This window comes from Erithacus rubecula, assembly GCF_903797595.1.
Source record: "Erithacus rubecula genome assembly, chromosome: 3".
In the NCBI taxonomy this organism is placed as follows: domain Eukaryota; kingdom Metazoa; phylum Chordata; class Aves; order Passeriformes; family Muscicapidae; genus Erithacus; species Erithacus rubecula.
The window spans coordinates 144,937,611-144,953,550 of NC_136689.1; the positions used below are offsets into that span (position 1 = coordinate 144,937,611).

The 15,940-nt window shown below is 35.8% G+C and overlaps 1 protein-coding gene across 9 annotated transcripts in view; it reads right to left on the bottom strand.

Annotated features, from left to right (window-relative positions):
• Positions 1-15,940, bottom strand: part of PHF20L1 (PHD finger protein 20 like 1) — a gene marked incomplete at its 3' end in the record, with an annotated part of 57,262 nt that overhangs the window by 25,608 nt on the left and 15,714 nt on the right. For 6 of the 9 annotated variants that reach the window (XR_013773616.1, XM_079300683.1, XM_079300681.1 and 3 more), the window contains 5 exons: positions 15,391-15,522; positions 10,502-10,584; positions 6,541-6,793; positions 4,356-4,541; positions 3,945-4,151 (listed from right to left, as the gene is read on the bottom strand). Coding sequence is in view for 8 of the 9 variants with exons in the window: in XM_079300683.1 (XP_079156809.1) it covers positions 3,945-4,151; positions 4,356-4,541; positions 6,541-6,793; positions 10,502-10,584; positions 15,391-15,522 (861 nt within the window). Of the gene's footprint in view, positions 1-3,944; positions 4,152-4,355; positions 4,542-6,540; positions 6,794-10,495; positions 10,585-15,390; positions 15,523-15,940 lie in introns of those variants that run through there. The other 3 variants (XM_079300684.1, XM_079300680.1, XM_079300685.1) reach the window with 2 other exon arrangements.

Here is a 15,940-nt window from a genome sequence, read left to right on the forward strand (position 1 = left end):
CTATAAAAAGGTTCTTGCTTGACTCACAACCAGCCGAAACTGGAAACTTCAGGACAGAGATAAGAATGGCAGGCATTCAAATTTGGGAGTCCATCTGACTATTGATAGATGGTTGAAGTAAAACAAACAGCCCAAAAATAACATGAGCAAGTAACAAGATGAACAACAGTTCATCCCTCTTCAAAGCAAGGTAAACCAGTAAAGCAGGTAAACACTGGCAAGTTTTTAAAAAGCAACCAATCTCATTTTGTGAAAATTTTGTTCATCAACTGTTTCTTGTTCCTGCTGCAGTAAACTGTTACCAAGGAAATTATATAAAAGTATGAAATTTTTTTTTTCTTTTAGTCTTAAATGCAAGTTTCTCCCTTGCTCCCTTAGCTCCCTACGAGCTAAATCACCTATAGGTGTTAGAACAGGAAATAACAGCTAGTGATAATATTGCTATATCAGCATTACAAATATTGTATTGTTAGATTAGAAAGTGTAACAATATTTCCCTTTCACTTAAACTTCAAAACCCAGATTGCTTGCTGAAATTATGTTTGCTCAATATATAACAGTTAAAATAACATAAATGGTGCAGGGCTACAGAAACCAAGAGAAAATATAATAAATTTAAAGAGAAGCCCAACAGAAAGATTTGAACTTCATGTATTCAGAATGTCAAAACTACTGTGTTTTGCAAATATCCTGATTGAGTTTGGATTTAAAGTCTTTGAAATGCTAAAGTGACCAAATGCTAGTTATCTGCCCTCGAACAGTGACACAGTCTATCAATTTGGCAAATGAAAGCAAAGATTCTTAGTTATGTGCAGTATCAGGTGATCACAAGCAGGACTTCACAATAGTTTAGTATAGCAGTACTTCTGTTCACTTACTAATGGGTAGTGCCTACCAAAGTGCACAGTACTTCCACTGAGCCTTTGGATTGAAGGAATTATCACAGAGCTTTTGTTTTGCCTCTGCAGAATGATAAAGAGTTAATTTTGAGCAAAGATTTTGCAACCTATGTGCTAATACTACAAGCTGCTGTTTCTGCACCTGCACTTCAGTGCACCCAGTCCCTATCCTCTGAAAATACCAAGTCAGTAGCCTCTGAAGAAAGTCACCAAAATGTGTAATTTTTAACAACACCAAATTATTTTTTCAATTGACTCAACTGATAGCCTCTATCAGAAGTTAAAAATATGCCATGTAACAAATTACACCTCTGGGTTTAAACCAGTTTAGTTCTGTTACAGAAGGGCCAGGGATCAGACAGGCTGTTCCAGGCTAAATACCATCATGAAGTATCTCTGAAACTATTCACAGTTCAATGGTTACAAAGATAGCAGGTGTAACTTAAGTGCACTTAACAAGATCAGTAGTGATGTCAAAATCTAGAACCCCAAATATGTCCAGACTGTGTTAATAAAATCTTAACAGCAGAAATACCATAAACAGATGCAGATTTATAATAGTTCTTTCTGATCAAGAAAACACAATTACAGAATAGTTTTGATTTTACACCAGAGTTCTCAATTTGTAATGGATTGAGTCACAACACATACATTTAAACAATGCAGTGCATTAAATTGCACTTAGGCAGATGTTTCTGTATAATGCAAATTAACTTTTCTCAATTATTTTAAGAATTGACATAAATGAGAAAGGAAAGCTTAGGGCACCTCTCCTGTATATATTTGCTTGCTATTGTTTAAACAGATAATTAGGAAAGTACTGATAGAGTACATCCTATTTATTTTCCTGAAGCATGCAAGAATTTGGTGTAATTATGAATGCTTCAGGAATGTGACTTAAGAACTTGTGTTTTTTCAGAGGCAAAACGATGCCTTCTAAAACAGAATATGCTACAAATTCATTCAATAGTGTAGACTAACTCCAGAGGTTTCAAACCTGAACTTTAAATATACATTATTTCTTTTTCTTCTCAGATTATGAGGAAAAACAAGTCCCACCAGAGTAAAAAAAACTGGAATGAACCTAAAACACATATGAATTTTAGTTACAGAGTCCTGGGGATACCAACCACTGACAGAGGCAGATTGCTCCATAACCTGCCATGAAATCTGTGATTTAAAGATATCAAACTAGTTACATTAGTTTTTCAGGCCACAAAGCTGATACTTAAGAAGCTGTTGGGCTACATGCTGCAACCTACTGAAAACTTGTAACATTTGGACAAAAAGTCAGTATGAAAGCTCAAGACACAGTTCCAGATATTGCATGAAAGAAAACTGTAACACATGAAAATCTGGAACAAAACAGATGTGCCTGGAAATGCAAAAACACAGAAGACAAAAAATGTAGCTGGCAAATCAGTTCCTTTAGAGCTTATAACTCTTAAAATTATATAGATATGGGAAAAGGCTCATTAAATTTTATATACTGTACAAACTCTATCCTCTGGTAGAGGTTGTAAGCACTTCTGTCTACTCAACTAGTAACAACAGACAATTTTATCATGGAATTTCTCTCTGACACAAACTATATGGACTCTCCCCATAATTCTGAGTCAATAAATAAAGGTGGCTCTAAATAAAACTTAGTCTTTTATTGCTTCAGCTGTGGCCAAGACCTAGACCCAGCTCAACAAACAGCTCCAAAGTGCACTCCAGAGTGCTGGGTTTAGAACTGGCTCACTCTGCTCCGAGCCAGGCCCATGACAGGAGAAGGCAACTTCCAGCATTGCCAACCACACATAAAATGAGCCAGAAAATAGATCAGAAAAGCCAAAAGTTAAATTTCTATAACTGAGTTTTACCAAACAGGAAACAGATGGTTGTTGGAAGCTGGTGCTTTCTTCTACAATCTTGTTCAATGAGTGGGCAAATACACAACTCCCAAAGGCACTTCTCTAAGTGGCAGAAGACATGACATAAGAAGGACTTGTACAAAAGTAATTTTCCCAGGAATCCATAATTCTGCTGCTATGCCATGTATCAAGGGCAAATGAAGACTGTCACATGGTTTCACTCGAGTAATTAAATAATATTTTAATTAGTATATTTTAAAAAGCTTAAGTGGTGGCTCACTAGACATAGCTACTGCCCTTATTTTGACAAATTAGTTTAAGTGATTCATAGATTAATAGACTGAGACACAGTTTAAATGTCATAACTCTATATTTTAAGGTCATGCTGTCCTCTCTTACTATCAACTTATCAAAAACCTTCTGAGCAGAATACAATAACTTGATTTTTTTTTCCCCCTTGTCTTACTTTTCTGAACAATTTTCTCATGAAACAAAACAGAACAAAAAAAAGTCTTTAAAAGATTTCTTTCTTGGAAGCCAGTTAAAAATGGTGTGATAGCCACATACGAGACTTACTCACAGAAAAATTATATGAACACCTAGCATACACTGGAAGAAAACATCCCACTTGTAGGGTCTGCAAACCACTGTGTAAATCCTTCCCCAAATCTCTCAGTTACCTCTATCCAAGTGTTTCATGTCAGATTCACGGTGGTCAGTAAAATGTTACAAAGGGAGAGACAGCACAGAGTTGCAGCTTTGGGCTCTGAGCTGAGGGTGACCAAGTCTATACAAAAGTTTTTGAGGATTTCTCAGAAATATTTTTAAGCAACATTTTGTAGCAAGCAAAGGACAAAATTTCCACTGCAAACAGAGGCAAAGCAGAGGAATGGTGACTGTCTTTGAGAACACCATTGTTTTAAAGCTGAAGGCACAAATTAGTATGTTAGTAAAGACTTCACTTTATTAATTATTTCACTCTCAGATTCTCCTTAAAGCATGTTAGAAGTGCAAAAGCAGCTCCAAGTCAGTAAGGACAAAGAATATGCAGATGGAGTCCAGAAGAGAGGCAGGTTTTTGAGTGTGCAGAACAGACAATAAAAAGTATCCCCTTTCTGTGGGATTGAATACACACACATTTTAACCCTACAACTATAAACCTCTGTGGCTGCATACTGAATCTCTTTACCTGACGCTGTTGTAGCTACTCTTCCATCAGTTACTGCTTTGGAAGAAAGATATGTAGTCATCTGAATATCTTCCTTGTCTTTACTGGGATATTCGTTACGGAAAGTGGATTCTGCGGATAATGGTGCTGCAACTTCCGAACTACGGCTTAAATCAAGAGGGAGACACGGTCCACGCTTCTCAAGTGACACATGAGCAACATCAGGTACTACATAAAAGAAAAAATGTCGTATTAAAAAAGACACACGGGTCCAACAAACAGTCTGGATTGCAGCATTACATAACATAGGAACAGCAAAACAGCTTTAGCTACAGCAGTTCAAAATATCCCATTATTTGAAAACCATGAAAGGTCTCATTTTTATGATTCAATTTCTCTTGGGCAGTTCTTTATTAGATTAAGATACATTACCCTCCAATTTTGATGACTGTTGGTTTTGACCACTGATGGAGAACACTTTTCCATCAGTAACTGAAGAGGGAGAAGAAACTTTTTCTACAGAATCATCAGGCAAGGAGCAAGTGGCTAAACGCTGTGATCTTCTTCTCCGTTGACTATGTTTGTAGGATCTAGGGGAATTCACTGGCTGTGATGGACCTAAAAAGAGATCTTTCAATGTTCATGAAGCAGAGAGATACACCATCATCTTACGGCAGCATTTGAGATCTAAAGATGGGGAGTGCTTTAAACAACTCTTACTTGCAAAGCTGGTAATCACAGCAAAGCTGGTAAAAGTAATTACAAAACTGTGACTACCAGGAACAAAGAAAGATTTATGCTCAAGACATGATCCTGGTTTTTGCTTATTACAAATTACTAGGGCACCTGCTTCCCCACTGGTAAAGGTGGCTGTCTCACACAAGCAGTGTATTTACAGTAAGCAACCCTCCCCATAAACCCCAGGTAGCAGGTTATTTATAATGGAAGGGGGATTTAACAATAAACAGAACAAAAGATCACAGTTAAGGATCTAAAAAGTCATGGATATATGTTAACATATAACTTAAAGAAATAATCAAAAATAGTGTTTAATTTTATATCCCACCTCCTGCCTTCTGATAACCTGATATCAATACCCCAGCTGAAATCCAAACACACACTGCCAATGGATGGCACAGTAAGAAGGCTCCAGAACATTTTAGTTAAAAAAACCCCAAATGGGGGAGGAGGATTGATATAGGTTAATATAGGCCTGATTCATTAAAAACAAAAAACCCACACTCCCCTACACTCCTTCAATTTTACCCAGTTCCACAAAATTTTGCCATAGGAAAACATTTAAGTTGCTATTACATTGTAAATCATTGTTCTCTCCTTTTTGTAAGCAGTTTTTAGAGTCAGATATCCAGATTTAAAAATTAAGACATAGCAAAACTAACTTTCCACTAGAGGTAGAAAAAAACTTGGAAGTCAAAGATTAAAGACAACACTAACAGTTCTAAGCTACCAAGTAATCAAGTTTTAAATTAACTATTTAAAAAAAAAAATATTGCTACAGAGAAGTCCAACTTAATCCAAAGTATAAGCATGCTCCAGGAAAGCTACTTACCATTGCTCTAGGGGTGGGGGTAGATATGGATGACTGCTAACATTTTGTGGGGACAAAACACAATTTTTACCAATGTGTTCTGAATTTGCACTCCTCCCTCTCCCACTCATTTTAAGTTATCTATGAGCAAAGATTAAAAAGAAATTTCTCATAACTGAAAATACAAAATCAAGGTTAAGGGGAACACATGATGCAGGTTGAATCTTCCGTCCTCAATCACTATACTAAAAGGGAAAAAAAATTGTAGCTTTTGACTGACTGAAACCTGCACTGACATTAACCTTTGGACTCATCATTTAATGTTCTTTATGCAAAGAACCTGACACTAAGCAACACTACAAATCTAATGTAATCTTAAAAAAAAATATATAGAAATACCTTAATACTCACAAAAAACAGCGCATTCAAGCATGCAGCATAAAGCTTTCCCTATTCTTCTGATAAACATTATTTTCATGCTTGGCAAACCAGTTACACATGTTAAGAAGCTGAACACCCATGGTTTTTTTCTTGGACAAGGAAACACAATTTTTAATATCTCTCCACCACAGATCTTGAACCCATCTTCTCTTTCATATCATGTTTGGAGGAAGTATCACATAAAGTGATGAATGCCACAGCCAACAGGTACAGAACATCAGCCTGCTGAAGGTGTAGTTTCTCAGAGAAGGAAAGGTCCACACCAAGGTGTATGTCTTTTCTTTTTAATGAATCAGGCCCTTTTCAGAAGGGAGGTTTGATTTTTTTCCTGTATCACTGTTAATGCTAGTGTGGAGATTTTAAGATAGAGGGAAAGCCAACCCTTAAAAGCCATGACTCTATAAAGATCAATATATTAATTAAATGTATTATTTCTTGTAGAATAATTCAAATGCCTTATTATATGACTTGACTTTTAAAATAGTGAGCTACCCCTAATTCTCCCACTTGGACATTTTATTTAAAGCAGATTCATTTTTAAAAGCAATAGCCATTTACAACCAAAGAAAATTTTTGTATATCTCTTATAAGTAGTTACGGTATGTTTTTTAAAATGTCTGTGCTCACTAGTTTTATTTATCACAGAAGAAGGAAGCTGAGAGACCAGCGTCAAATCCTCGACTTGTATTAATTCTGGGGAAAGTGGTGATTTAGGGGGCTTTATACACCCGGAAGAATCTCCAGATTCTTGTTTGCATTTCTTGCTGCGAGCCTTTCCTGAAGACAAAGTTGAGGATAACAGTGCAGGTTTCTGAATGTTGGCAGAACTGCTAATATCAGCTTCATTTTTTTTCTGACTTTGTGGTTTAGGTGAAATCTCCTGAATAAATAATAAAAAATTGATACTTTTATTTCAGTTTCTTCGTTGAGGTTCTTGTATTCTATTTTGATCTTTTTAAAAGCAATTTCAGTACTCAAACACATAAAAAAAATCAACATATTTTAAATACAAATGAAAACTATTTAAAATGCATCATATTAAATTTTACTTTTTTTAAAGGAGCACTACCAATTGTTTTCAGTATTCAGAATACTCAATTCTTACTATTTGAAATACCTGCAAAAAGCCTAAAAATAAAACATTTTCCCTCTATTCCCAATTAAAAAAAAAAAAAATATCAACAAAGTATTTTTAGTTTTCTCTTTCATCTTCACTGTCAGTGCAGTCTCCAAGCAAAACCTGGGGAGCATCTGTTCCCAGCCAGAACACACACACCGATGCACCACCACAGAGCATCTCACATTGGAAGGGACCCAGAGGGATCCTCAAGTCCTCCTCCCTGCTGCTGAATCATGACTGGGAGTGTTGTCCAGACACTCCTTGAACTCTGGCACTGCTATGAGCAAACAGTCCTTCCTCAGGATTGCAGCTCTAAAAAAAAGTTTTTTTCTACACAGTCATTTCCTTAATCAGACGGGAAAAAAAAATAGGCAGTTCCTTAGGAAAACTATATTTAACAAGGAATTTGTATTTTTGAGAACCTGAAAAAGTTGATAATGCTCCTTTAAGGAATGCCTGAAACAATGAAAAGATTCCAATACTGAGCACACCCTCTCACAACCCCTTTCAGTGCTGGGAGTCTGGATTTCACCACATTATATGTTTGAGTGAACATGAAGAAATCACAACTTCTAGCACCACAGGGTTAAAGAGTCTGCAAACTTTCAGGGAAAAATGAGCAGATAATGAGGTAAAACAGTTTTTGAAGGAAAAGTGAACATATAATACATTTTTTCAAATTCCTCAATTTTCATATTTCTCAACACAAACTACTGTTTTTAGATCATTAGCATGCATTGACAGACATGAGCATTTTAAACTTTTCAGTGGAAGTTCTTCCTACCTTACAAAAACTGTGCATGTGTTACAACTTGCCTAAAAAGGGCAAACTACAATATCTGAATATAATTTCTTAGGCCTGTCTCCCTTCTCATCCCAGTAACATCACACAGCATAGTACCATCTAATAAAACCACAACTAACAAAGCAGAGAGGCATTTCTAGAACGTGTGCACCACTTTATCCAAACTAGAAACATCACATCTCCAGTGATTTGAGGGAATTATTGAGTTTTGTTATAAATTGCAATTTCATTTTCCACTAGAACTTTGCATGTTCCAATGGAGAAAAAAATAAAAAAAAAGCAAACCAAAATCCCACAAGTGCACCTTCTATGTCTGTAAAGGGGTGCCCCTGAATGCTACATGAATGGCTCGCTGGGAGTATCCTGTAAAGATCCGATGCAAAACATCCCATTCAGCAGACATCAGTTCTACCTTGAGTAACTCCATTACACACATACTAAGTGTAGTTTATTCATTTATATAAAATATTCCATGTACTGTAGAGTATACCTATGCTGGTTATGAGAGGTATTACCAGAAATTAATTAGAGTCGTATCTTGTAAATAAACAATTTTATTGTTCATCTTCACAGATGTGAAAGACATACTACAGCATCCATTACTTTCAAATTACAAAGTTATTTAAACAAGATTAAAAAAATTAAATTAAGATTTTGATAAGGTGCTTAACCTCTTAACAGGACAAATTAACATTAAAAACCTTAATGACTTAATGTTATCCATCTACTCAGGTCTTGGTCAAAAGGAAATATAACATGACATACCCTAATACAATTAAATAAACTACTGCATCTGCAACTAATCATCTGAGGTTCTGGGTTTAAGACAACTGTAAACTAAAAATCTGTAAATATCAACAAAAACTTGCATCAACAGAGTCAGTTTTCGGCTATTGGCCTGAATATTTCTACCATATTCTGTGTTACATTGTTAAAAAACCTACAAGGTATTTTATCCATTCAATTTTATAGCAGTAGCAGACAAAGTCTCTAAGGAATGTCAGCTTTGCTATAGGAAAACCTTTTGGGGAGGTTTATAACTCGGCCATTTTCATTTCACTTTGGGCAGGAACTCAGTGAAAAAAGCTTTAAGCTTAAAAATTTTCCTCCCCACAGTCAATCATTTAAATGTTTGTGAGGTTTCTGGTTTTAGTTAGATACAAAGGAATAGGACAATTTGGGATTTTAGATGCCTCTTTAAAGGAGCTTAACTATTATTTCCAAAAAATGAGGTTTTTCAGACCATTAGCATGTAAACAATGACAGAGACATCTTGTCTTTTATATCTGATCAATAAAACAGGAACAGCCGAGTTACTAAGTCTAAGAAATAACAAAAAGGTTATAGTAAATATGCACTGCAGTTTATACTGTTGCATACACAGTCTATGTAAACCACAAAGTCCCATTCACCGCAATGGGATTCTGCATGGCAAGATTTACATTGTAATGATTCTCCCAAAAACAACATGCTGTAAGCCATTTCACAGTTTTTTGCACATTGAAAATATCACACACAGTAGCAAGAAAAATCATAGCATCTTTAATATGCAAAAATTTGAGAAATGGAATGTCGTGTCAGTACACTGTAAACCTTTCTGCAAAATATCGGTCAATGCATCCGCACCGCAGGGGCTCCACCAGCCCTGACAGTGACAGCATCAAAACCAGAAACCAGGTTCCATTGACTCTCATCCAATGCAGCATCAATGGAAAAACCAGAGCAATGCAATTATGTATCAGCTCTAAAGAACCAGTACAACCAAAATATCAAATCGGGTTTGGGGTAGGGACTGTTCATAGAGTGTGCCGGGGCTAAAGAACAGAAGTGCTTATTAAAGAATTGCAGGCAGCAAGGCTACTTTGTTCAAATGCTGCTGTTAAAAGAATGAAAATGCATACAAAAAAGCTGTATTAAAGATACATTAAGGCTCTGATTTAAATAATTGGAAAACAAAGATGTCCTGAATCAAGACTACTGTTCATCCTTAGCTTGATTTACCATGCTCAGGCATTCAGCCCTTTTAAAATGCAAGATAATGCACAACTCAGAGTCAAGCAATGCCTGAACACAGTGCAATAAGCCAAAGACAAAATGGCAGCCTCCAGATCCTGCCAATATGCAGGTTTAAAAATCAGACCCTTAACATTTAAAAGTTTCTTTTTTGTATTTATTAAAATACACACCCTTGCAAAATGTATGGCTCATTGAGCAGTTCATAAAACACATACAAGCCTACAACACCAAATTCTTATAATATAAAAGAAACTTCTTTGAAAAGAAGTTCTATGTGATGTTGAAAACCCTGTTTCAAACACAAATCAAATTTGTGTAAGGGCCTGTTTCTAAGCCAGTTGTTGCTGCAGCTATAAAACTGGACCTTGGGACACTGGTCTCCTCATATTTGTTGCACGGAGACTTGATGTTATTTTGTTTTCTGTTAGTTTTCTAACACAAAAGCTCATTATTGAAATTCAAGTCAACACTGTGTTTAGAGACAATTAAATTCCATACTTCTGGCTCTGCCAGAAATGTAAACATAAGATAAATTTTCAGTTCCCTGTTATATCTGAAGGGGAAATTTTTAATGTTGTAGGTACTACATCTCCATGGCACACTCCAGTGGGAACTTTGCAAAAGAATCAAACTCTACCATTTCATACCTGCTCCAGGACTGGAGCTGTTTCTTTGTTGCCTTCCTTTTTTTCAGCACCATCTGCAACAACAGCTTTGGATGCCAATAAACCTTAGGAGAAAAGTTGCAGATATTATTAGTTAGAAGCACTTTGCAGCAAGAATTTGTAGAAAAAGAAGTAAAATAGTGAGACAAAAAATAAACTTCACAAATCTACAACATGAGTATTTCTGAAATGGCCCCACACAAAGCTGAAGGCTTTAAATTAGAAGAAAGAAAAAGTTAAAGGACGTTACAACAATGGCATGCTTACATAGGAAGCATTTCTTTGCCATATTTACTGACAAGAAGAAAATCAGATTACCAATTCTAAAATAAAACCTTGCTATCCTTCCAAAGCCCAAGCACTTGAGCTTTAAAACCAAATATATAATACATAAGCAAATTTTGAAATCAGAATTATTTACAAAACTTCTCTTTCTCCCCTTTCCAGTCTTTGAGAAATTCACATCAGAATTTGTATTACTAATTCTTAACTATAACACACAAATCTTCCTAATAAAAAAAAAAAAAAAAAAGGGATTTAATTTCCAAAGAAATATTTTCAGCAGTGAAGCTCCCAAATTACCTCACTAAGATGACCATATAGGGAGCAAATAATATATTAGAATATGTAGCTTCATTCATAAACTTATGCACAATACCACTGCTACAAAAAATGTGTAAAGACAAGTGGGATATAAATACAAGAAAGCTTTCTGCCAGTGAAGCATATGGCAATAGCTGCAGTTGTACCTCACACAATAACTTTAATTGCCTAACAATGCAGATACAGTAAAAGTTCTCCACCATTAAGAAAATACAGAACTGATAAAACCTAAAAACCACAAATCTGAATAAAAATTGCTATTCTAATCTCTAGGAATGTCAATATTGGGAGTGAGGAGTTGAAGTCCTCAAAAATAACTTGACAAATTCAGAGGGAATTGCTATTGCATTCCATGAAATATTAGATAATTGCCAAAATTAATTTAAGGTTCACATTGTCTAAGGCATTATAAATTAGTGAAGTCTACGCTCTGAGGAACTGTTCCAAGACATTAAAACAAAACAAAAAAATTTCAGCATTCAACAATAACACCAAGTGTTTTATCTCATACACTATTTATGTTAGATTAAGTTATGCTTAGGCCAACAAAACCTAAAGCAGAAACTTATTCCTATTAGATAAAATTAAATTAAATTATCAGGTAAGGTTTTAATTCTGCATTAGACTACATAAAAGATTTTGGTTTTATGGACTTAAACATTTTCAACACAAATTACCCTATTTAAATCAAGTTGCAAAAATTGCAGTGTTCTTTATCTTTGCAATGCTGCATCTATATCAAAAAGCATAAAATCATTTTCAAAATCAAATGGAGTTTAAAAAAAGAAAGCAAACAAGTTGCAGTTAATGAAGAAGCCTTTGTGGTTCTATAAGCCACAGGCTGCCCAGACAAGAGTGCCCATCCCTGGGGGAGTTCAAGGCCAGTCTGGATGGGACAGAGAAAGGTGGTCTAGTGGATAATGCTAGAATGAGATGACCTTTAAGGTCTCTTCCAATCCAGACCCTTCAGATTCTCTGATTTTTAATTCTAGCTAGATGATCCCTGCTCAGAAATTCAAGCTGTTCAATCAATCTAGATTCAGATCTGCCCTATGATTTCCTTTTTCTCTATACAATTAAGTATTTTTCTAACCAGGCACTATGCCTGTAGGACAAAGCAACTTCACAAGCTACTGCAAACCAGGACTACAGGTTCACCACCCTCTGTCTGTAAGAGCACCTAAGAAAACAAAAGCTGGGAGTGGCACACTGAACCAGGAATGTTTTATTCTGCAAGCCCACTGCAGCTATTATCTGGTTTTAGGTACCAACACAGCAGGAGAAGACATGGAAGCAAACATTTCAACAGAGGCAAAAACTGATTGGAAGATGACATTAATACATGCTTAGCAGGAGATATTCTTCACCTTTGGAAAATATAATTGCTACCAGTGCTAGTAGCAAAAGAAAGGGCAAAGAAAACAACTTTAATTTGTTGAATGGTGAGCAAAGAACACCCGATGCAGGTGTGGGTCTTGTGGCAGACAAGAAGACCCTTCTGCATCAAATGCTGAATTGAAATCCAGGGATTTCAGTTGTGAACAGTTCCCTTTGTACAGCTTCCTGCAATAGTGTTTTGCACTATTTCCCCAATGCAGCCATAACCTGGTAAATGTTTTCCTAACAGCTACAATGTTTTATTTTGTAGCCACTCCCATGGTACACCAACATGATTCCCAACTTTCCTTAAAACCTAAAAGCTTGTTCTAGAGACAAAAATGACACAATGCAAGTGTATATTGATATACAGTATTTTGTATATTAATATATACAAGCATTTAACATAAGAAAAGAAAAAGTTTGATCATTAGCAGTCACATTTTCAAAATGTACTGTTATAAAAGACTTTATGGTATAAACTGCAGAAGTGTATTAATTTGAGAACATGAAGATATCATGAGAGATATCATGAAGTATCTACAAGGCATGACAAATTTCTTCTTATAGTTTAAGGATTAATACACTTTCACTGAAAGGTAACATCCTCTGCTACCCAAGTATGTCTTGTGGAGACAAACACTGTTTTTAAAATGGTAATAGTCAATGGCTGCAAAATCATGGTTTGATTATTCAGCTGAGTCTGTATGAACCTATCTCATTACTATGATTCTCATAATTCTCCTGAGATAATAAGAATCTAAACACAAGCTCAGGCAAATACAGTTTCTAAAGGTAAGGTTTTTCAGTTGGCTTTGGTATCTTCTGTAACTAACTGCTGTTGGAAAGAAATTAGCAGGGCTCCATCAACATATATATCTGGTCTCTATATCTTATACTACTACTGCTCATGGAGGCAATTAAATTGGAACTTTACTGAAAATATATATAGTATGGGAAAGGAGAGTAGAAATGGGGCTGATAAATCTGACACCCATTAACAAAACTTGGAACCAAAGAAGGAACCTTCCAGGAATGACATTCCTGGAGGCAGAAGATGGGTTTTTCTAAAGACTCCTACTTTTTTACAAAAAGAACAGATCCTTTTCATCATTTCTTGGATGAAAAGCTGAACCCTGGATGAAAAGTTGGACACGAGCAGCCAACACTTTCCTGGGCTGCATCAAAAGCACTGTGGGCAGCAGGATGAGGGAGGTGATTCTGCCCTCTGCTCAGACCCCACCTGCACTGCTGTGTCCAGCTCATGGGTCCCAGCACAGGAAGAACATGGACCTGCTGGAGTGAGTCCAGAGGAAGGACCAGAGATGGTCAGAGGGCTGGAGCACCTCTCCTGTGAGCAGAGGCTGAGAGAATTGGGAATTGTACAGCCTGGAGAAGAGAAGGCTCCAGGGACATCTTACATACCAGTGCCTAAAGGGGGTCTACAAGAGAGCTGGAGAGGGACATTTTACAGGGGCATGTCATGATAAAACAAAAGGGAATAGATTCAAACCTAAAGACAGTAGGTTTTGATTAGATATGAGGAAGAAGTTCTTTCCTATAAGGGTGGTGAGGCACAGGTTGCTCAGGGAAGCTGTGGATGCTCCATCCCTGGCAGTGTCCAAGGCCAGGTTGGATGGGGCTTTGAGCAACCTGGTCTAGTGGAAGATGTCCCTGCCCATGGCAGCAAGGTTGGACGTAGATGAACTTTAAGGTTCCTTCCAACCCAAACAATTCCATGATTTGTATCATTTTATTTTTACTGATTGAGAGACTGAAACAGAACCACTCTCAGAAGAAAACTGACTAAAGATCCTCCATTGCAGGCCAATAAAAAGCTGGACAAGCCAAACAAGTAACAAAAAAAAAAAAAAAAAAATCTTACTATGCAGCTTAGTAAATTAGGTCATTTTTGTTTTACAGAAACAAATAAGAATTTTTATCTACTTCCAAGAAATCCCCAATAAAACAAAACAAAACAACAACAAAAAACCCTCCCATTTGTAGCATCTCTTTACCACTCTTCATATGAAATATTATTGACTAGAATAATGAGTGAAATTAATTTTTATCTTACAGTCCAAGGGCTCCTCTGTTAAGGGAGGGGACTTCACAACTTTTGTCAACCCAGCTTTTTAAAGGCATCTGATACTTTCTCAGCACAGGTACAAACAATAAGATTTTGTCCTAAATACTGACAGGATCAAAGCCACCAAAAGAATTTTCTTATTTGGAGGAATATATATTGAAACAATTTTTTCACAGTTAAGTAAAATTCTAATAAATTCTAGAATAAATGTAATTTTCAGCTTTTAAAGTAAGACCAATTATTAAATTTCCTGTTGCATAGAATGTATTCTGTAGCAACATCTCTGTTTTGCATTAATACCTTTGACCAATAAAGACACTGACAAAATAGATCATCTTTATAGCTTCAATTTGTAGGGATGTATATTTCTAAATGAGAAACTCTTTTCAGCAACAATTTCACTTTATGAAAAAATATTTTCTGTTTCTCCACAGCTAACCATAGCTTTAATTTACAGTATGCAATTCATGACATTCTTAAGAAGTTGTATAAACTGAAATTCAACCAATAATGGAGATAACTGCACAGCTAGAGGCAAAATATCCTCAAAAAATTCATCAATTCAGAATGGCTCCTATACTAAAAAACTAAAAAGACCAAGTACAGTCTGCAACCAATTTATCAATCAGGTAGATTTCACCATTTATGAATTCCTTTAAAATTCTAAACAAGTACAGACTGCAGTCACCATCTGCCTCATGAATGTGCTCCTATGCAATCTACTTCAGCACCTTCTTTACAAGCATGAATATTTCACTACATGAAAAAGGAACAAAGTCAGCAACAAAAAAAAGTCTTTTACCAGTGATCTTGTTTAGGCGAGCTCTCTTTGCCTGAAATGAGTTGCCTAGATTACTTTTCCTCTTGTGTGATAACGTGCTCTCTGCCTGCACAAAGGCCATCTTTGGAACATCCACTACAGGAAATCCTACTTCTAAACACAAGAAAAACCTCATTAACTCACATTTCATAAATGCACAACATCCAACATACTTAAATATTTCAGAACTGTTAATAGAATACTGTAGTAAAGAAATTTTAAATGTTTATAAAAAAGGAAAATGACACATTGTTAAGATCTAGAATTACATACTGAAACAATCAAAATTGGTAATTTTTATTGAAGGCGATGAGAAATAAGCATTAAAGATTTAAAATGAACAAATCTTATCAATTCAGATACAGTTTCAAACACCCCTGAATATGGATATATCATGCATATTGGAATTTGTTTTCTTTAATACAAGATCAGAAATTAACTCACAGGTAAGAGAAGATGCAGGAACATCAACCAAACTGTACAATAAAATAATTAATCAAAAGCTACGTTCTGCTCTTGATGAAGGTATTCA